This window comes from Rhinolophus hipposideros (genome assembly GCF_964194185.1).
Source record: "Rhinolophus hipposideros genome assembly, chromosome: X".
Lineage (NCBI taxonomy): Eukaryota > Metazoa > Chordata > Mammalia > Chiroptera > Rhinolophidae > Rhinolophus > Rhinolophus hipposideros.
The window spans coordinates 48,122,070-48,144,336 of NC_138046.1; the positions used below are offsets into that span (position 1 = coordinate 48,122,070).

A 22,267-nucleotide genomic window follows, 5' to 3' on the forward strand; every position below is an offset into this window, starting at 1 on the left:
GTCTGTCATCATTTCTCATATGGATTACTACAACAGCATCCAAACGGATATGCTTTTCTACCATCTTGCCCCCTTACAACCCATTCTCCACACTGGTACTTGAGTGAACTTTTAAAACTAGAACTCTGATTTTATCATTTCTCTGCTTAAAACCATTGTTCACAGGATTACATCCAAAAACCTATGAATGGCATATATGAGTTGGCAATCTGGTCCCTACCTTGGCTGTCATTACAGACCTGAGCAGAACAAATGGCTTGGAATTCTGAGACTCGAACATTTTTTTTTTTTTTTACCCATGTGTCTTGCTGCATGCTGTTCCTTCTGCCTGAAAGGCTCCTAGCACTAACCTCCCTCAAAACCCCATTCACCTGGCTCGCTTTTCTTTCAATACTCAACTCAGATGTTCCTCCTCTTCTTTCCTCCCTCCTCCCTCCTCCCCTTCCCTGAAATCTGGGTTTGCATGATCCTCTCTGTCTTCCTCTGTCTGGGCTACTTCAATCATAGCACTTTTTACCCTACATTGCCGTTATCTGTTTACATCTTTGTCTCTCTCCAAGAGGGCAGTATGGTGGAGAAAAGTGGACATGTTTATAACTATAGTATTGAGAATATCACTAATATAACCCTAACAACGTACCAGATCACATTATAAGTGTTTACTGTACATATGTTAACCCATGTAATCCTCACAATACTGTGGGGTGGGCAGTTACTACTGAAGTTGAATCAATAGGACTTGGTGATGGATTGAATGTGGGGATAGAGAAGAAGGAAGAGTCTCAGTAGGTGGAACATCCATCCACTGTTTACACAAAGTGTGAACATTGGGTGAACATTCCCATTTGTTCATAACCCATACATATTTCCAGAAGCCTCAGGAATAATGTGAGTAACACATCTTTCCCTCTGATTGACAGGCATTTGGAAACACCACTGTCTATTTCAGGAAAACAGACTAACCTTTCAATACCTCCTCATTCGCTTGCTGGAAACAGGAAGGCTATGTTCTTGGGATCCTGGCCTTTCTCTCACCTTATGCTCTGGTTTACGGCTCCCAGAAGACAGCGAGGACACCCTGGCCTTGCATCATTCAAGCTCCTGTGGTGCTTGTGCCTCCTGGCCCTCACATCCTTCCTGCAGCAGATGTGGGCACCCCCCTACAAGATAGGGGTAGAGGGTCCTTGGGCTTGTGATCCATTGTTTTCAAAGGCCCTGCCTGAGCTTGCTGCTTGATTAGCCACTGAGCAGATCATCAGGGACCCATCATTTGACCTGGGTTACTCTTTTGAGTATGTGATTCCTAATGAAGATTGTCAGACTTCAAGAGCCCTCTCCAGTTTCATTTCTTACCACCAGATGGCCTCAGGATTTATTGGACCTGTCAACCCTGGCTACTGCGAAGCAGCCTCACTCCTGGGAAACAGCGGGGACAAAGGGATTTTCTCTTGGGCTTGTGTGAATTATGAATTAGACAATAAAAATAGCGACCCGACCTTTTCTCAGACACTCCCTTTTCCCATACGGGTGCTGGTCATGAAATATTTCCAATGGGCTCATGCTGGAGTAATTTCCTCAGATGAGGACATTTGAGTACACACAGCCAATCAAGTTTCAAATGCTCTTCGGAGCCGTGGCCTACCTGTAGGGGTCGTCCTGACCACAGCACAAGACAGCCAAAGCATTTGGAAAGCTCTCCAGTAGATTCGACAGGCGGACAGAATTTGCAGTGAGTGCTTTCTCCTGGCTGAGGTTTAAACGTGGCTTCAGTGAAAGACATTACAATCTACAAAAAGTTTCCTACCCTCATGCCCTAGGATAGTGCATTACTACTACCAAGTTCTTCATGTATTTGCCCTCTTTCACTAACACGCAGGCCCCAAACCTGTGCTGCTTCAACAGAGCCTATTTTGTGAACTAAATAAAGGTACAAAGAATTCTGAGGTCAAAATGCCCTTGGGTGCCAGTGCCTGCTCTTAGCACCAGGGTGGGGAAGAATAGCATCAAGAGTAACTTATAGCCACACACCCTCTATTCCCTTAGGACCCTGGTAGTTTCAGATTAACCAAAGAGGGGTATTCTTATAGCTCCATTTTTGTTTAGTCATTTAAGGGACTAGACACTAGCCTTTCACTCCCTTCTGGGTATTTTCCATCACAGGTGCCCAAGGCCCTTGTGTCATCACATCTCACTTAGAACCTGTCTTCTCTAGACTCCCAAATGGATGCCCTCCACCCCAAAAGCAGGGCTTCTTTCTCTGCAGCACACAACTAGCAGGTATGGAGGGTCCTGGCTGATAAGTGAAAGCATATTTAAATAAGACCATCTAAATTTTACTCTTTCCACTTCCAAGAGAAGTTTTATGTTCAAAGATGATTCTTGCAGAGACAATGGACAAAGTATGAAGCACTTTGGACTAACCCACTTAATTATTATCACCAGGGCATGTTGGGTGCATTTTGGGGAAGGGGGTCTTCCCTGGTCCTTTTTTAAAAGATTTTTATTGGGGAAGGGGAACAGGACTTTATTGGGGAACAGTGTGCACTTCCAGGACTTTTTTCCAAGTCAAGTTGTTGTCTTTTCTGTCTTAATTGTGGAGGGTGCAGCTCAGCTCCAGGTCCAGTTGCCATTGCCGTTGCTAGTTGCCGGGGGCACAGCCCACCATCCCTTGCGGGAGTTGAGGAGTTGAACCGGCAACCATGTGGTTGAGAGCCCACTGGCCCATGTCGGAATCGAACCGGCAACTTTTCGCATTAGGAGCACAGAGCTCCAACTGCCTGAGCCAACGGACCAGCCCCTTTCCTGGTTCTTTTTAATCAAATGTCTTTTACTTACACTTATTGCAAGCCCTTGTGACACTTGGTTTTGAATTTTTTCCATTCTAATTTTAAAAATCTCCACTATACCTTTTTTTAGAATGTGACAGTGATTTTTGGGAACACTGCTCATTTCCTCAGTGCAGCTACTCCACTCCTTTAGGACAGACAGCTCAGACGCTACATTGTCAAACTGATTACTTCTAGGATTAGTCCTAGTCCTAGTCATTTCCTTAACATAACAATGGGTTTGTTAGAGAATGGTCCAGTTTAGGGCTGGCCCATACCCAGAATTCCATTTTAAGTTTCAAGTGTCTCGAGTATTGGACCTTAATTATGATCATTATTGAAGGATGAGGGCAAGAATTTTTAGTTCCAGGAACTACAGTATTCTGCTTCCAGCTCCAGTCTACAAGATCTTACAATGTTAAGCAATCAGTGTGGCTCTGATGATTTTATAATAGAGTTGATACTTTCAAAACACAGCACAGAATTATTTTTAAAGATATAAAACCATTTCCATAGAGGAGCCATATCAGAAACAGGCTAACATATTTAATGTCATAACTTTATAATATGTTACAAATCATCATATGTTACAAGCCCAGTGTCTCCTGCAAGTTTACATTCCATGAGTGTTTCACATCCCACCTATTCTAAATAATATACTTTTCAAAATAGTATTTTGGCCTCTACCATGAAATGTTAAATGAATCCAAGCTCTTTGGGCTGTCACTCTGAGCAAAGATATGACCGAGTGCTGACCACCTACAGAGTGCTTGCCTTTGAGGCAAGGAGGTACCAAAGGTACACATTATTGCCCTTCTATTAGAGATTCATTCCTTTAGGAATTACAGTGCCCCCAGAGGTTGGGGCACAATGGACACCTTTTTGAAATGGTTAGTGCCAGAGTGCCACCTCCAGAGATTCTGATGGTCTGACAGATTCTGATGGGGGCCCCAGCAAAGGTATTTTAAATAGCTTCCCAGTTGCTTGTAAAATGTAGCCAGAGTAAAGAACTACTGCTTTAAGTTAATGAAAATGCAAATGAATATTCCTTACTTTAAGTTACCAGTTATTTTTGTCTTAATATGAGTTTGGTTAATCAGATTGTTTTGTTTGAAACGGTATGGATCAGCCCTCTAAAGGAATGGAAATTTTAAGAATTGGGGGGAAAAAAGCCAGAGAGGAAGGTATGTGGTTATGGAGCAAAAGAAGACCCTGGGTAGGAAGAGCAGCAACAGGAAGTGAAGTAGGGACTCAGAAAGGGAGAGAAAGGGGGAATGAAGACAAAACTGTGCACTCCAGGACTTTGTCTCAGCTTTCTGATAAAACATAGCAGACTTGGATGAGGCATGCTGCAACCTCAGCAACATGAGTCAGAATGTAGGTGGGTGGGTAGGGAGCAGGTGATGTGCAGGGAAACTGAGCCGTAAATTAGGTTGTGCCCTTAGTATGACCTTTGGTAGCTCAGTATGCAAATGTACAAAAGAGTGTGTGATACTTACTCACACTTGATACAGCCAGTTGTTGGCATCTGAAGGCACACCAAGTGGTGGATGGGATGTGACAATAGGAGTTGCAGAAGGAGAGTGAGTCTTAAAGTAAGATAGGCTTGTTGTACACTTGATCCTCCATTGACAGCAGTGCTGCAGCCTCTGGGAGTATGAAAAGTAGGATTCAAAGTATGAACATAAATAGAGTATCAGGACTTTAGCTAAGTAGCCTACGGTTCAGGGCATATCTCCAGTCCCATCAGAAAATGAGCCAGAAGCCAATGAGTATGGATTGGGCCAACAGAGCAGTGAGGAAAGTTACAATACACCAGGCACAGCACATACCAGATCAAATCTCTAGATGATTTTCTAGCCCTTCTCAACTGGTAGGACTGAGACTGCTAAAGTATTCCTAGCTGTTATCTGTCTTGACTGAAAAGTCACCAAGGTTTTGGTGTGACAGCTGAGAAGAGCTGAGGCAAGCAGGGCCTGGCATCCCCTAGTCTGCTGCATATGAGGCGAATTTTTAACACTGTGCACTCCCAAGAAAGCCTTCAGAGAAGGACGTTTTGTGATACACAAAATACAGAGGAAAAGGATCACATTACCTGGAGAGGCCTGGCAATATTTGGAAGTAATAGAAATAGTTGGAAGATTGGTTTTGTCAGATCTGCTCTCAGTAACAGTGACCGCAGCCCTATGTTGTGGTAGTAGTGAGGAACAGTGGTGGGAGGAAGGGGAGAGAAAGCTAGACAACTGCTGGCTGGTATGCCACTTCTCTTTCTTCTAAATGTATGTTTCCAGTTAGGAAATGTCATTGGAACCTTACTGGAGTGAGAAGTACAGCCTTTCTCAGACACAGGTCTAAATTATGCTCATAAAATACAAAGACAATGATAAAATTTAATAGTAAATATGATAACAATAATAATAGTTGTGGGTCTTGGGAAAGGAAAAAACAAGGAGGTTGTTAGATGCTGCTGTAGAGACAATGAAAGCAACCATAATACCACTTTACATGTGAACACCCTTTAGAATTTACAAGGTATTTGCATATAGATAATCTCATTTAATCCTCAGGATTATCGAGGAGATGGGTATTTTCTTTCTTTTTCATATATTTTTTAATTTATTGGGGTGACAATTGTTAGTGAAATTACATAGATTTCAGGTGTACAGTTCTGTATTCCATCATCTATAAAACCCATTGTGTGTTCACCACCAAGAGTCAGGTCTCCTTACATCACCATATATTTGATCCCCCTTACCCTCATCTCCCACCCCCCAAACCTCTTACCCTCTGGTAACCACTAGACTATTGTCTGTGTCTATGAGTTTTTGTTTCTCATTTGTTTGTCTTGTTCTTTTGTTGTTTTTGGTTTATATACCACCTATCAGTGAAATCATAGGGTTCTCTGCTTTTTCTGTCTGACTTATTTCGCTTAGCATTATACTCTCAAAATCCATCCATGTTGTCACAAATGTTCCTATATCATCTTTTCTTACCGCTGAATAGTATTCCATTGTGTATATATACCACAACTTCTTTATCCATTCATCTATCGAAGGACATTTTGATTGATTCCATGTCTTGGTCACCGAAAACAAAGCTGCAATGAACATTGGAGCACAGAAGTCTTTATGGATAAATGTTTTCAAATTTTTTGGGTACATAACCAGGAGAGGGATTGCTGGGTCATATGGTAATTCTATTCATAATTTTTTATTTATTTATTATTATTTTTTATTAGTTTCAGGTGTACAAGACAAGGTAATACTTAGACGTTCATCATTTATATCCCTCACACTGTGAACCCCCCTCCCCCCACCCACTATCCCTCCGACCTCACACTGAACCATCACATTATATATATAAAATTATAATTGGCATTCATTAATGTTTAGCTTCTGGTGTACAATGCCATGATCAGGCATCCACAGTATCCCTGAGGTGGTCTCCCAAATAGGACGCATGTCCATCGGATGCCCAACAAAATCTTTACAACATTATTGAATACCTTCCCCAAATTAATTTTCAAAAAAACCCTGAGGCCATCTTGTGGTTACCAGCAGCTTCCAAATCCCTTCACCTTTCCCCTTATCCCCACCCCCCACATACACACCCATCTAACAACTCTCGGTTTTTTCTTTGTGTCCCCAAAACTGTTTCTGATTAGTTCATTCACATAGTCTTTTCTTTAGATTCCACATATAATTGAGATCATATGGTACTTGTCTTTCTCTTTCTGACTTATTTCACTTAACATAATGTTCTCTAGATCCATCCATGTTGCTGCAAATGATAAGATTTCTTTCTTCTTTATGGCAGCGTAATACTCCATTGTATAAATGTACCACAGCATCTTAATCCAGTCATCTACCGATGGGCATTTCGGTTGTTTCCATGTCTTAGCTATTGTGTATAGTGCTGCAATAAACATAGGAGTGCATACTGATTTTTGAATTGGAGTTTTGGATTTCTCCGGGTAGATGCCTAGGAGTGGAATTACTGGATCATAGGGTAGTTCCATTTTCAGATTCCTGAGATACCTCCATACTGTTTTCCATAGTGGCTGCACTATTCTGCAATACCACCAACAGTGCACTAGCGTTCCCTTTTCTCCACATCCGCGCCAGCATTTGTTGTTTGTTGATTTATTGATGATAGCCATTTTGACTGGAGTGAGGTGGTATCTCATTGTGGTTTTTATTTGCATTTCTCTGATGGTTAGTGAGGTTGAGCATTTCTTCATATGTCTTCTTGCCTTCTGTATGTCCTTTTTAGAAAAATGTCTCCTCAAGTCCTCTGCCCATTTTTTAATTGGGTTGCTTGTTTTTTTGGAGTTGAGTTGAGTTATTCATAATTTTTTGAGGAACCTCGACACTGCCTTCCAAAACGGCTGCAACAGTCTGGATTCCCACCAACAGTGTATGAGGGTTCCTTTTTCTCCACAGCCTCTCCAACACTTGTGACTATTTGTCTTATTGATGAAAGCCATTCTCACCGGGGTGAGGTGATATCTCATTGTGGTTTTTATTTGCATTTCTCTGATGATTTGTGATGTTGAGCATTTTTTCATATCTTTATTTGCCATTTGTATGTCCTCTTTGGAGAAATGTCTCTTGAGGTCCTCTCCCCATTTTTCAATTGGGTTGTTTGTTTTTTTGTTGCTGAGTTTCATGAGTTTCTTGTATATTTTGGAGATTAACCCCTTATCAGAGGCACTGTTTGCAAAAATCTTCTCCCATTCAGTTGGTTGCCTCTTTATTTTGTCGATGGTTTCTTCTGCTGTGCAGAAGCTTTTAAATTTCATATAGTCCCATTTGTTTATTTTAGCTTTCACGTCCATTGCTTTCGGAGTCAAATTCATAAAATGCTCTTTGAACCCAAGGGCAATAAGTTTAGTACCTATGTTTTCTCAATGCAGTTTATTGTGTCAGGTCTTATGCTGAAATCTTTGATCCATTTTGAATTAATTTTGGTACATGGTGACAGATAGCAGTCCAGTTTCATTCTTTTGCACGTGGCTATTTAATTTCCCCAGCATCATTTATTGAAGAGGCTGTCCATTGTATGTTTTTAACTTCTTTGTCAAAAACTATCTGTCCACATTTATGTGGTTTTATTTCTGCGTTCCCATTTCTATTCCATTGGTCTATGTGTCTGTTTTTCTGCCAATACTATGCTTTTTTTATTATTGTAGCCCTGTAGTAGAAGCTAAAGTCAGGGAGTGGGATAACTCCAGAATTGTTCTTTTTTCTTAAGATTGCTTTGGCTATTCAGGGTCTTTTGTGGTTCCAAACAAATCTGATGATTTTTTGTTCTATTTCTTTAAAAACAGCCTTTGGGATTTTGATGTATCTTCTGATCTCTCCTCTAATTTCTTCTTTGACCCAGTCGTTCTTTAGAAGTATGTTCTTTAATCTCCATATATTTGTGGTTTTTTTCCTGCTTTCTTTTTGCTGTTGATATCCAATTTCAAAGCCTTGTGATCAGAGAATATGCTTGGTATGATTTCAATCTTCTTAAATTTGCTGAGGCTGATTTTATGTCCCAATATATGGTCTATCCTTGAGAATGTTCCATGTACACTCGAAAAGAATGTATAGTCTGAAGTTTTAGGATGAAGTGCTCTATATATGTCAATTATCCATTTCACCTAACGTGTCATTTAGGGCTGCTATTTTGTTATTTATTTTCTTTTGGATGATCTATCCATAGCTGTCAATGATGTATTTAGTCCCCTATATAATTGTGTTTTGGTCAATTTCTCCCTTTAGTTCTTTTAGTAGTTGCTTGGTATATTTTGGTGCTTCCTCATTGGGGGCATACATATTGATGAGTGTTATGTCTTCTTGTTGTATAGTCCCCTTTACCATTATGAAATCTCCATCTTTGTCCCTTGTTTTTTTTCACCTTGAAGTCTCTTTCATATGATATCATTATGGGTACACCTGATTTTCTCTGGGTACCATTTTCTTGGAGTATCAATTTCCACCCTTTCACTTTGAGTCTATGCTTGTCCTTGTAGCTGAGATGTGTCTCTTGGAGACAACATATAGTTGGGTTTAGTTTTTTGATCCAATCTGCTAATCTGTGCCTTTTTATTGTTGAGTTCAGTCCATTTACATTTAGGGTGATTATTGATATGTGAGGATTTTTTGTCATTCTATCTTTAGTTTTCTTTTAGGTCTGTGTCTCCATAGTTTCTCTGTCTTTTTGTTGTCTATTATTTCTGTGTGGTGGTATTCTATGATGTTTCCCTCTGTTTCTTCTTTTATTACAGTATATATTTCAGTTCTGGATTTTTTTGAGTGATTACCCTTAAGTTTATGTAAAAGAAAGTTTGATATTTAGAGTATTCCATTTTCTTCAGCACGCTTACTTTCTCCATTCCCATACTCTGGTTCAGGCCTCTACTCTCCCCCTTTTTATGTTTTGGTTGCCAGAATTGTTTCTGTTGATGGTGGTTGAATAGCCTCCTTTAGTATTTTTTGTAGTGCAGGTCGTGTGTTAGAAAATTCCCTCAGCTTCTGTATGTCCGGAAAGGTCTTTATTCCTCCTTCATATCTAAAGGATATCTTTGTGGGATATATTAATCTTGGCTCATAATTTCTCTTTTAATATTTTGAATATTTGGTTCCAACTCCTCCTGGCTTGTAGAGTTTCTGCTGGAAAATCTGAACATAATCTAATGGGCTTTCTTTGTAGGATACCGTCTTCTTTTCCCTGGCTGCCTTGAGGATTCTTTCTTTGGCGTTAATTTTAGACAGCTTCAATACAATGTCCCTTGGAGGAGGTCTGTTGGGATGAGGTAATTAGGTGTTCTATTTGCTTTTGGATTCGAGGATCCAGTTCTGTCCACAAGTTTGGGAAGTTCTCATCAATAATTTGTTTGAATATATTCTCTGTTCCCTTCTCTCTTTCTTCTCCTTCTGATATGCCCATTATTCTTATATTGCTCTTTCTGATAGAGTCAGAAAGTTCTTGTAGATTTTTTTCACTTCTTTTAAGTCTCAAGTGTCTTTCTTCTTCTATCTTTGTAATTTCCAGGTTCTATCTTCGATGTCACTGATTCTTTCCTCCATCTGGTTAACTCTACTACCTAAGCTGGCTATTTCATTCTTTATTTCTTCTCTTGAGTTCTTAATCTCCAGAAATTCTATTTGGGTCTTTTTTAAAGTTTCAATCTCTTTCGTAAAATGCTCATGTTATTCTTTGATTGTGTCTGAGTTCATTAAATTGCCTTTCTGTGTTTTCTTACATATCATTGAGATTTTTCAGAACTGCAATCTTGAATTCTCTGTCTTTTAAGTCACATAGTTCCATATCTTTAAGTTCTTTTTTTGGAGACTTTTCACTTTCTTTCTGAGCTGTCTTGTTGCCTTGGTTATTAATGGCAATTACTGATTTATTATTTCTCTTCCTAGACATCTACGGGAGTGGCTTTTGCACTCCCGTAGTGATAGGAAGTTTTGCACTCCCGTAGGTTGATAGGAAGAGGTCTTTCTTTTGTTTTCCAGTACTTGTTGGTAGAATGTTTTATTTTCACTCCGACTGCAGCCTTTTTTCCCCTCTCTCACACAGTAGTGCTATGTTTTCTCTGCACTATTCCAGCTTCTCACACAATGGGGGGATTCCCTGAGAGACCGGTTTCTCCTCTTTTAATAGTTTGCCTGGGTCATAGGGCGCCACATCTCTGTGGGAATGCGGAGAACTTTTGAAGTTCTAAAGCTCTTTCTGCACCAGATTCAGAGCCCGTATCTTTCTGCAGTTCCGTTCACTCCTGCAGGAATCCACCCAGATAGGTGGGGCCAGGGACGGGGTGAGTTGTGAGAGGTGGCCCAGAGCAATGGTGGCGACCACCACCACAGCCGGTCCCGCTTGCATAGCTCCTTCCCCTTTTTTGGAACTAGTTGTGGTGCGAATCTGTTTCTGTGGTCCACCGTTCTCAGAACAGCAAATATTCTGTTCTTTTGATCTGACACTGCTACTGTTCCGCTTCTAGCACCGGGCAGGTGGGGGCTGGGCGGCTAGTCTCAATGCCTAAGGCTTCCGTTCTCCGCTGGGCAGTGAGGGCCTTAACCGCCGTTTTCAGCCTTCTTCCCTCAGTCTTTTCTCTGCCATTAGCGTTGGGTTCAGCCATGTTATATGCTGTCCCCTCAGCCCTGTGGGTCATAAGCAGAGCCATAGGAGTTCGAATTCTTCCCTCTCCCGCAGCTGCGGTAGTTCCGAGATGCAGTGAGCTCAGAGCACTGAGCTAGGTCTGCATCCTGCACCCGCGCGGCTCCGTCTCTGCACTTCTCCCTTCCCCCTTCTCCCGCTTGCGCGATTCTCCAACCTTCAGTTGAATTCAGTACTCGGCTTCTTTATCTTCCCTGTCTGCTTTGCAGGGAGTCCTTTGTGGTGTTATTGTTGTTCGATTAGTTGTAAATTCCAGGGGAGCTTTACAGAGGCTCAGCTGACGCCACCATTTTGATGACGTGAACCTTTTGCTGACTTTTCCTTCACATACTCTACAAGGTGCTGAAAGAAGATTGTGTAAAACCCGGAAGAAGAGATGGGTATTTTCTTTCCAATTTTATAACACCCATGAGTCTCACATAACAAGTTGTTAGGTGTAGGTGTTATTAACACCAAAGAATGGGGTAAATGAAGTCCCAGAGAAGGGTGGTTACATAGTCTCCCAGAATATTAGCTCATTTCCTTTAAACTTCAGATGCAGTTACCAATTATCTTTGTTTGTGAAAAAGTCAAATAGGAGAGATATTAGTAAAAAAACAAAGCCCTCATGTTACACTTAGGGATGTTGTGTAGTTACGTAGGTTGTGTCCTGCACAAGGGAATCTGAATGGGCACCAGGGCCAAATCCAGTTCACTCTGATCCTTTAACCATGAGCTCTGATGGAAGTTTTTATCCAATGGGACAAAATAGCATCCATTCCTAGGCAGAACACCTGTGGGATTGCAGTTATCCTGAAGAGGTTCTTTTGCTAATTCTCTCAAAGCCTAGCAAGCCCTCCTCTCCTCTCCTCTCCTCATCTTTTTGCCTATCAATGCTTGGCTAATTGTGAAATCCTTTCAATTTGGGCTTACTAGGTTGTTGAACCATTTAGGGATTCCTTTAAATCCTTCTAAATTGGGAATTCTTCATTACAATATGATGCTCAGTAAATAGGACACAATCAGAATGGCCTTCTTTTGTTCTTCCAAAAGTAGATACCACATTACTATTTTATTGCCAGGAATCTGGCTAGCCTCTTTCCATCTATTGAAGATTACTGTGCATAAGATAGTGTGGGGACAAAGCCCCAAAAAGCAGTTTCGAGGCTCTCGGCGTCACATAGAAAGGTGCTAGCTTGGGTAGTAAATGGCCATCAACTGTAATCAGATGGCCATCAGCTTTGGCTAGTTGGCCGTCAGCTGTATCCCGTAAGCCATTGGCCAATATAACTGCTGTGGCTACGCTAGCAGAAAAAATGGGGGCTAGCAAGAGCAGATTGCAGAGAGGCGGATGCCGCTGGCGAGAATATAGTGATATGACTCCCCTACTTATGGCTCCGTGGGTGTTCCTTTTTGGCCTCACCATGTCCTGCGTTCTTATGTGGGGAGCGGGAGCTGAGACCCCGCCGGACGCCCCGCACGACAAATGGCGCAGTGAACAGGGTCCCCCGCATGACAGATAGTAACAACAATGACAATAGATAATTTATTTATTGAGAGTTTATTATGTGCTAGTCATTTTGCAAGGGCTTTGCATGGACTGTCTCATTCAATTATTGCAACATCCCTATAAAGTAAGGCCAATTATTATTTAACACACTTTATAGATGAGATTTCTGAGGCTGAGAGGTTAAATAACTTGCCCAATGTCCTATAGCTGGTGAATGGGAAAGCCAGGATATATATTCAGGTTGGTCTAAAGCAGTACCTTTCAAACTAGGTGTGTACCAGAGGTCTTAGTAAAACACAGATTACTGGGTCGTTCCTCCATACTTTCTGATTCAAGAGGGCTGAGTTGGGCCCCAGAATTTGCATTTCTAGCCAGTTCACAGTGTTGCTGATGCTGCTGGTCCAGGGTCCACAGTTTGAAAATCACTGGTCTAATGAAAAGACTTATGCTCTACCGCCTCCTGTCCACTTGAGGTGTGCCCCTTATGGCATACTCATTTGAGATCCCATGTTCTGTGTATGGTGTATGATTCAGCCCTTCCATTTTTCTTTCTCAACTTTTGGAACCACTGATGAAATTCTTTTAAGTGTCTCAGGGTACCAAACCCTGTTTTCCTACCAGTAATAACAATAGTGATACTGATAATGTTATGACCAAGAGTCTTAGTCTCGATAGGGAATTTGGTATAGGATTTGGTACAGATAAATGTAAGTGACTATAAATGGTGAAAGAAAAAATTGCTTTCATAAATGGGTCCACTATCAGTAATGATAAAATTATTGAAGACCTAGCATAAGAGGAAATCTCTAAACACTGAGGCTTACTGCATTTAAGAGCCCTTGTCTATACAGAAGTTTCGGAAAAGTTGAAGAAAATATGTTGCAAGGTGTAGAGAAATATTAAAAAACTTATCTCAAGCTGGGCAACAATGTGAAGCAATAAATGTACTTGCTCTACCAGTTCTACTGGGTATGAAAAAACATGATCTGATGCAGACAGAGTGGCTATTGACTGGAATATGTATCTAACATCATATTGAGCTACTTGGACCAATTCAGCAGTAGTGGCAACTAAGTAAGTTGTGGTCTCAGGATTTAAAGTGAAAATGGGTGAGGTTTCCTCAACTTATATAAACAGCCACACATTGCCTAATGCAGTGTACTTAAAGTATGTTTTGAGGGCCCTCTGCACTAAATTACAGTGGTGAGGGGGGACAGGAAAACATGCAGATTCTAGAGCCCCCCACCCCTTGTTATGTATCCATTTTACAGAGTGGGTAGTGTAAAACTGAGAGGAAGAAGGTATGAATCTACTTCTTTCACAGTACGTCTAGATGGGGTGAATCCTGGAGGAATTTGAGACTTGAGATAAATCGCACTGTATATATAACCCCCTTTTTCTTGGGCTTGCCTACTCTCCCCTCTCTCTCAACATTTGTTAAAATGAAATTGGTTAAAATAGATGTTGGTAGTAGGAAATATCACAAAGGGGTTTAAATTAAGAACAAACACAATAGAATGGGGAGTTCTGTGGGTTTGGAACAATATTGTGGACTCACAATGTGAATGTGACTTTTAAGGACTTCTTTAGCAAAAACTAGTGGAACCATTTCCATCTCACAAGGTGTGAAACTGGGTCCAGTTTCTTCTATTGAGGACTCCATAGCCAGTAATCAGTGAGAAATAAAAAAGTAAAGTTTGTCTTCTGAGAAACACAGTTCCTCTATCTCAAGGAAATATTGGACAGAGTATTTCAACATAGGAAGAGAAGTGGGAGTTGAATGACTTGGTAATTGACATTTCCTGCTGTTAGCATTGAGGGTGAAAGAGAGGGTCCTAGACAGCCAGCCACAGTGGATACCACAGTGTAAAGACACAGCTGCTAGACAGTCTAGTGGGGCTCAGGTAGCTCAGAGAAAGTGCTAATATCATATCCTGGTGAGATGGGATCTCAGGAGTTTGTATTTTCTGGTCCTTGTTTTGGTTATGGAGTGGCCTGACTGTTAACAATCAGGATGGAAACTTACAAATAGCTATTATTCAATGCTCACCTGTTGACCCAGGCCTTGTCTAGGATCTAAGGTTTCTTTTCACTAATCCTTTCCTGACAACAACTTATAGGTAAAATCCCATTTTAATGAATGTAATTTTGAGATAAAGCTATTTAGTGAAATCATCATGCAGAACAGATGCATCCACAAATCCCTGTTCACGAAGCACTCAATTTATTAAATTAAGATGCTGTTGTTTGAATTCAGTATTTATACTTTCTACTTTAATTGTATTCAATAGCGGGGTCTTGCCATGCAAAAAATAGAAGAGCCTGTGATCATTCCCTCTCAAGGCTTCCATTTCCTCATCTATAAATTAATGGGGGGAGGGAGAAGAGCTAGATGGTTTCAAAAGGTCCTTCCAATTATAAAGAATCTGACTCTGTCTGAAATGTCCTCATTGTGGGCCAATGAAAGGAAAATTAAGAAGAGAGATTCAGGTCTTGTGCATATTTAATGACACAAAGCATTAAAGGCAGTCATGGTAGTATCTATCTGCCTAGCAAATATCACTTCAAGTTGTTCCTCCATACTAACAACTCAAATATGCCTATGTCTTTTATCTCAGAAAACCAACAAAAGATACCCAAGTACACAATCTCTCTTTCTGAAATTTTCAAACATTCATCTAAGCAACATTCATTGGGTGCATAACATGTACCAGGATATGTAGATGAGTAAGACAGTCCCAGAAGCTCACAGTTTCATAATTGAGGCTCACATAAATAAGTAAGGGCAATGCTTCTGGTAAGTGCCACGATAGAAGTCAGTTCAGTGTACAGTGGGGCTCTAAACCAGTGTCAGAAGCCCTGGAAAAAAGTTGTCAGATGGAGATTTGTGTGCAAGAAGCTTATTGGAGGAATGATTTCAAGGACAACACCTGTGAGGGAAAGAGGGCAGTAGACTTGGACAGAAAGAAGAATTGAATGGTCATCCAGTTACAACAAAGGCCTTAGCCAGTCCCAACAGGTGCTCCAGAGATGGGATGATCTTCAGAGTTGTCCAGAATTGAGGTAAGGAGTCTTGGCTTTTATATCTTTGTGTTGACTAGTCATTGAGGATAGGCTGATGCAGAGAAAGGGGTGTAGTGTTATAATAATTGTTTAATAGTCAGCTCCTTCAGGGGGGGAAGTAGCCCTGATTTGTAGCATTTACTCATTACCATTGTGTCATCACTGCCACCATGCCCAATTTCATTTTACAAATATCACATTAACTAGTTCACAAAATCTGTGAATATGTAACCATAGGCTCTTATGAACCAGCGCAAGCTGACTCCAGCACACTACAGAGGTGATGTGACCTTGGGAATTGGGGCTTTCCTCAGCTGAGGGCAGTCCCCAGGGAGGCATCAGCTACCATCTCCTAACACTCCCAGCAACTTCAGTCCTGAGGGGTGCATCTGGGTAGCACACTACAGCACCCACAACACGTAGTGTGTGTTAAAATTAATTGCTGTATTTCAACCAACACAAAGCACTTAATTCTGTTTAACATTTTCCATCCAGTGAAGTAATTTTAAATTTTCTTTAAGTAAATTAAATGAAATTCTATCTCTGTTGGATAACCTTGGTCAAGTAATCTAATCTCTGCTTTTGTAGAAGAAAGATGCCAATACTGACGTATTTGCCAAGAATACTACTGTTGGACAAATTGGACAACTTAAGCACCTGACTTAACTAAATTTTTCCCCTCAGTGGACCACTTATCAAACTAATTTGACCAAACTGGTTCATGTTTAATTGTATAGATAAATGCAGGCAGTTGGAGGCCTTTGATTCTAGTTTCTCTTTCTAAATCCAACCCTTGCCTTGTCAAACCTCTCTGGCACTCCATTTTGCCATTATACAATATATGATTATGAGCAAGGGAAGCAGAAGTCCTTGTGTAGCTCATGAACTAGCTCCAAAGATATCCCTAGAGTATCCAAAGGATGGCTTGGGCATCAGAATACATATAGAACCTCTTAAGGTAATTGTATTGAAGGAGCTAATGGTTATTTGGAAACTCAAGTTATGATGTGTGTGTGTGTGTGTGTGTGTGTGTGCGTGTGTGTGTGGTATTTAAGTGAACTTCATAATGTACTAGTTATACCTTAGAAAACGAAGGGGCTTAGTTCAAGAAGAGAAACTTTCTGGGGGTATTAGACAAGTGCAAAGAAAAGTTTTTGGGAACAGAAGATATGTAAATGCCAAAGACTAGTCATTGAACGTAGTTAAGCATACTCAGTTCCTGAGATGTAAGGTTCTGCATAAGCATGTATAATTAATATTTACCAGTGGCAATAGGACCTTTGCTTTTCTTCAAGGAGCTCAGAATACTTGCAAGGCATTATCTAATTAAGCTACTCGTTGTACCTGGGAAATACATTGGAATTTACATTTTAAAGATGTGGGCACTGAAGCACAAATGGGCTTACACTAAACTCATTTAGCATGGCAAGGGCAAAACTGGATATAAGATTTCCAGCCTTATAACCTAACTGCCATTCTTTAACCGTGGCCTCCTCTAATCTATTCTAGTATCGCCTTGCTAAACAACATAGTTTCATAAGTCTAGGGAGAATTAAATTGAGTGCAGAGTAATTCCAATTATTGAGAATTTAGATTTTTAAAAATTGAAAATATCACCCTTAATACTGTATTAGTAGCATTTATAGATGAATGTGAGTTAGTACTATTCATTGTTTATAATGATCTTGGTAAGGGTGGGAACAGTTGGTCAAAATCTATTGGAATGTATATAGGAGTTTGGCAATAAAAAGCAACAGTGGCTGGGGGAATCTCTCCCATTCTCTCCTTCTAGCCTTCTTATTCTTAGGCATAATAATACGAGTAGCTACTATTTATTGAGTGCTATGTGTTAATCCCATTGTATGAATTGCTCCTTTAGTCATCACTAACATCCTATGAAGCAAATATGTATTATCTCTATTTTATGAATGAGGCAGAGAGAGGTGATGCGATTTACCTAAGGGTATACAGCTAATAACTGCTGACGTTAAGATATAGTAAACCTATGTTTTCCAACTCCCGAGCCGCTTCCTTATGCTACCTCCTATTTGCTGTAATTGTTCTTGTTCCTGTCTAGTATTAGGTTATGCAACCTGTAGACATATCTGTCTTGTCCCTATGCCTAATCCAGAGTTCCTGAACATACCTCAGCCTCAGCTCAGGGCTTCAACATCTGGCTCATCTTAGAGCCATAAGACAGAAATCATTGACAAATTGGTTGTAACACATGTATTTATTTCTCCCAATCTATAGTTTTGGGTGCTGTATTTACTAACATATTGCTCTCATAACCTTGCTTTTTTGCTTTTAGTAATCATCACGTGTATGCATTCAGTCTTGACTGGGGAAAGACTCAGTCACATCTCTTGGAATGGGTTCATGATCTGAAAATGACTGATGGAGCCTATGTCTTTATTCCCTATGATGCCCTGCTCTACAATTTACCATATAAGCATACCCCTACCAAGTCCTGAGGAATAACCCAAAACTCCGGGAAGCCTATAATGCTCTGTTGACCATTACAGTGGAGTCCCAAGAAAAGACCTTCTATTGAGCCTATACAGAGGCAGTAGCTAGAGGTGAAATTCCTGAGAAAGTGGAGTCAGATCAAGTAAGTGCAGATTCACAAGTTATCATGAGCAAGAACCTAAAAAATCAGTAAGGTAAATATTTTTCTATCAGGAGCCTCTGTTCCACAGGGAACCCAATCAATAACAGGCAATCACACACAAATAAAAACACCTTTTGTTTGTGGAAAACATTTACAAAACAAAGACGTATTGTTGGGTAATTTTTTTCACCTTCAAGCAATGACAGCATACAGCCATGAAGGAAAAATATATTTAAGAAGAGGGAAATAAAACTTTAACATGTACTAGTGCTATTCAAGGGGGCCTAGTAAAAAGCTCTTGTTTCTGATCCAAGTTCTAAACCAATTCAACAAGAAAACAAGAAAGCTGGAGTACAAGAAGATATTACCTTTATTATTGATAAAGCTTGTGTTAGAGAGTGTGGCTTCTGTCTGTAGGCATTTGAATTTTCCATTCAATACTGAATCTGAAGATTAATCAGACTTGTGCATCAAGTCAGCAGCATTGCTGCACCACCATATTCCTGCCCCATGACAGCATGCCTTTTGCAAAATATACAGCTCAGAGGAGCATAATGGAGTACTTGATCCCTATAGGTAGGTGTGGGGACAAAGCCCCCAAAAAACAGTTTCCAGGCTCTCGGCCTCACATAGAAAGGTGCTGGCTCAGGTAGTAAATGGCCATCAACTGTGATCAGATGGCCAGCAGCTGTGGCTAGTTGGCCGTCAGCTGTAACCCGTAGGCCATTGGCCACTAATATAACGGCTGTGGCTACGCTAGCAGAAAGGAATGGGGACTAGCAAGAAGATGGTGGCTGGCAAGCGCGGACTGCTGTTAGGCAGATTATGTAGATCCTGCTTCCTGTATCTCCAGCCCAGCCGCCAGTGAGAATATATTGGTTTGACTCCCCTATCTATGGCTCCGTGGGTGTTCCTTTTTGGCCTCACCGTGTCCTGCGTTCTTGGGCGGGGAGTGGGAGCTGAGAACCTGCACGACAAATGGCGCAGCGAGCAGGGTCCGCCGTGTGACAGTAGGTCACTCCTAAGACAAAGACGTTAGAAGGGGCTGGGCTACACATGCTTAGTTTTGTTTCCAAACTAACCAGTCCGATTAAGTCACTCCTTTGTAGGAAAGAATGAGTAAGGGAGTGAAGAGAGGTCAGCTGGTATTGTGCTGTAGAGCTATCTCTATATGAAACAAATCATTTGGAATGGGGAAGAATTCCGACCTTCTAATATACAAGAAACAATATTTATATATGTATAGATGAACATATTTATAAACATATTTCAGATTCAAATCAAAGCCACTTAAGGGCTACAGGAAAGAAAAGGAGTGGGGAAGAGAAGAAAGCAGACTGAAATATGGAGAGCAAAGACAAAAATAAAGAGGAAAAATACAAAGAAGACAAGGAATTTGAGAGGATGTTAATGAGGCCAAAGATGTTGTCACACAGGGTGTCTGGCGGGGCAGCCGGCGGGGTCTCTGGTCCCGCTCCCCACATAAGAACGCAGGACACGGTAAGGCCAAAAAGGAACACCCACGGAGCCATAGATAGGGGAGTCAAACCAATATATTCTTGCTGGAGGCTGGGCTGGAGACACAGGAAGCAGGATCTACGTAATCTGCCTAACAGCAGTCCACGCTTGCCAGCCACCATCTTCTTGCTAGACCCCATTTCTCTGCTAGCGTAGCCACAGCCGTTATATTAGTGGCCAATGGCTTACGGGTTACAGCTGACGGCCAACTAGCCACAGCTGCTGGCCATCTGATCACAGTTGATGGCCATTTACTACCCGAGCCAGCACCTTTCTATGTGAGGCCGAGAGCCTGGAAACTGTTTTTTGGGGCTTTGTCCCCACAGATGCCAATTAGATTAGAAAAAAATACAAAGGGGTTTTATAGGTTGGAGGTCAGATGTAGAAGGCAATAATTTTCAGAGGTATTTAGAGTGACAGACAAATAAATTTTAAAAGTTTGGGCATTTGCTAGCATACTGTATTAGTTATAACGCCTCTGGCTGCTAGTAACAGACAGCTCAACACAAAATGACCCAAGTAATTTTTTTTTCAAAATTTGAAGTTATGAGAGCTCCACCGTCAGTTCTTCATCAGCTCAATGACATTATTAATGAACCAGGTTCTTTTCATCTTTCCACTTTACAAGCCACAGCATGCTAGCTTGCCTTCATGATCTGGTTGATTTCATAGTCCCAAGATGGTTGCCACAGTTGCAAATATGACATACAGCTGGAACTGTCTACAGACAAAAATGGGGAATGTCCCTTTTTTGTGCTTCTTTTTAAGGGTGAGGACATTTTTCCCAGAAACTCCTCAAGCAAACTTGTACCCACACATTCCTGGTCACAATCATGTCCCATGCCCATACCTAAACCAATACGTTACAAAGAGGAATGAGACCATTGTGACTGACCCAATGGCTGCTGGAAAACTGGAAACAAAATTGCGATCCTGTTAGCAAGGAAAACGGCTGTCAGGTAGGCAGCTCATTGTGTCTAACACATTCTCCATGATATTCTCCTTTTTAGCCACTCTTTATATTTTTATCCTGTGGACTGTTTCTTTCTCTCTGAATAAGTGATTTAGATGAAATTTAGGTTTACTCATCGCTTTCTGTCCTGAGTATTGACAAAAAAGATTTTGCTGATTCTTGTTCTAATGAAGAGTGACTAGCAGAGATATTAACAGTGCTGGATTTGAACTTTATTGTCACTGATAATGTTTAATAATACATCTTTCTTTTTAGGAGACACACAAATTTAACTGAAAACAGTTGGTCAATTTGGTCAATAATTGCAAGAAACCCTCAAATTGTGAAGACTGGCTGTTCAAACAAACCAATTGTTTGGTATATTTATAGGAAAGCAATGAGATGGTGAATTGCACTTTTAGCCAATGGTATGGCATCACATAGATACAGAGTAGGCCATCTTTTTATTTTAATCACAGGATTGAGGGAAGGAGAAAGGTGTGTGTGTGTGTGTGTGTGTGTGTGTGTGTGTGTATGTATTATACATATGTATGAGCAGATATTTTGATACAAAAAACTGAGACCTTCTACTCTTAATATTTAATCCAATCTCTTTGAGCTTGTGGAAAAGGTAATTAAGGCAAAAAAAAGTATGCCATTAGCTTGGTTGCTAGGCAGCCTGCCCTCTGCTTTATACAAGGAAACAGAGGTAAAACAAAGACTCCAAAAGCTCAAAAAAAAGCTTGTTTGGATGCATTTCCACCCCCACTTTGCAGGAGCCTAGGCTATACCTTCATAACCAAAGAATGATAAAGAGTGAGAAAATTATCTTCACATTTTGATAAACAACCCCCCACATTCCTAAATTACCTTGCTAAAAGGTAATTTTGAAGGCAGCTGGTATAGCAAAAAGAGCATATGATAAGCAGTTGGAAAAACTTAGGTAAGTCCCAGCTCTCATTCTTACTAGCTATGTGTCCTTGGACAAGTTACTTAGGCTTTTTTTAGTCTCAGTTTTCCACTTGTAAAATGGGTTAGTGATCTGCATCTTCTAGGGTTATTGTGAAGATTAAACAAAGTAACATATGTAAAGTGACTAGCAGAGTGCCTGGTTTATGACTACCTTCCTTTCTGCTTTTTGTCCTTTGGGGCCAGGATGACTTTATTGGTTGATGATGACCTGGCATTAAATTACAATCTAACTTCAGCTTCCTACTCTCATGTTTTCTGATTACTGGCAGAGTTTCTCAGCAGTTCCAGCTTTTCAAAGTTATTTTGCTCTTAGAATCCCAAATGGTATTTTCTCACATCAAATTATGTAATTCAATGTTTGCTTATCACTGGGCTCCTGGTTTTCCCCCCTATTCAATCAACAGATTAACAACTATTTATTAAGCAACTGCCATGTGCCATACACTATGTTGAATTCCAGAAAGAATAGTGAACAAGACAGGATTTTTGTCAGTGGTGTGTTGAAGCCAGTTCACAAAAGCCAATTGTGTGCATCTTTTCCCAACTCAGTGTCAGTGGCATCATGCTGGTAGCTTGAAATCAGGCATTGGTAGTATTTATACCACAGAAATTGGTAAATGCTACAAATAAGAGCTTTGTTCCCCTCCTCATAGAGCTGTTAAACA

The 22,267-nt window shown here is 40.7% G+C and overlaps 1 protein-coding gene across 1 annotated transcript in view; it reads left to right on the forward strand.

Annotated features, from left to right (window-relative positions):
• Positions 1–1,005: 1,005 nt before the first annotated feature.
• GUCY2F (guanylate cyclase 2F, retinal) overlaps positions 1,006–22,267 on the forward strand; it is a gene marked incomplete at both ends in the record, with an annotated part of 147,016 nt that continues 125,754 nt past the window's right edge. The window contains 8 exon segments of the mRNA XM_081043007.1: positions 1,006–1,233; positions 1,237–1,590; positions 1,594–1,701; positions 1,705–1,729; positions 17,861–17,890; positions 17,893–18,003; positions 18,006–18,100; positions 18,104–18,160. Coding sequence (XP_080899133.1) covers positions 1,006–1,233; positions 1,237–1,590; positions 1,594–1,701; positions 1,705–1,729; positions 17,861–17,890; positions 17,893–18,003; positions 18,006–18,100; positions 18,104–18,160 — 1,008 coding nt within the window.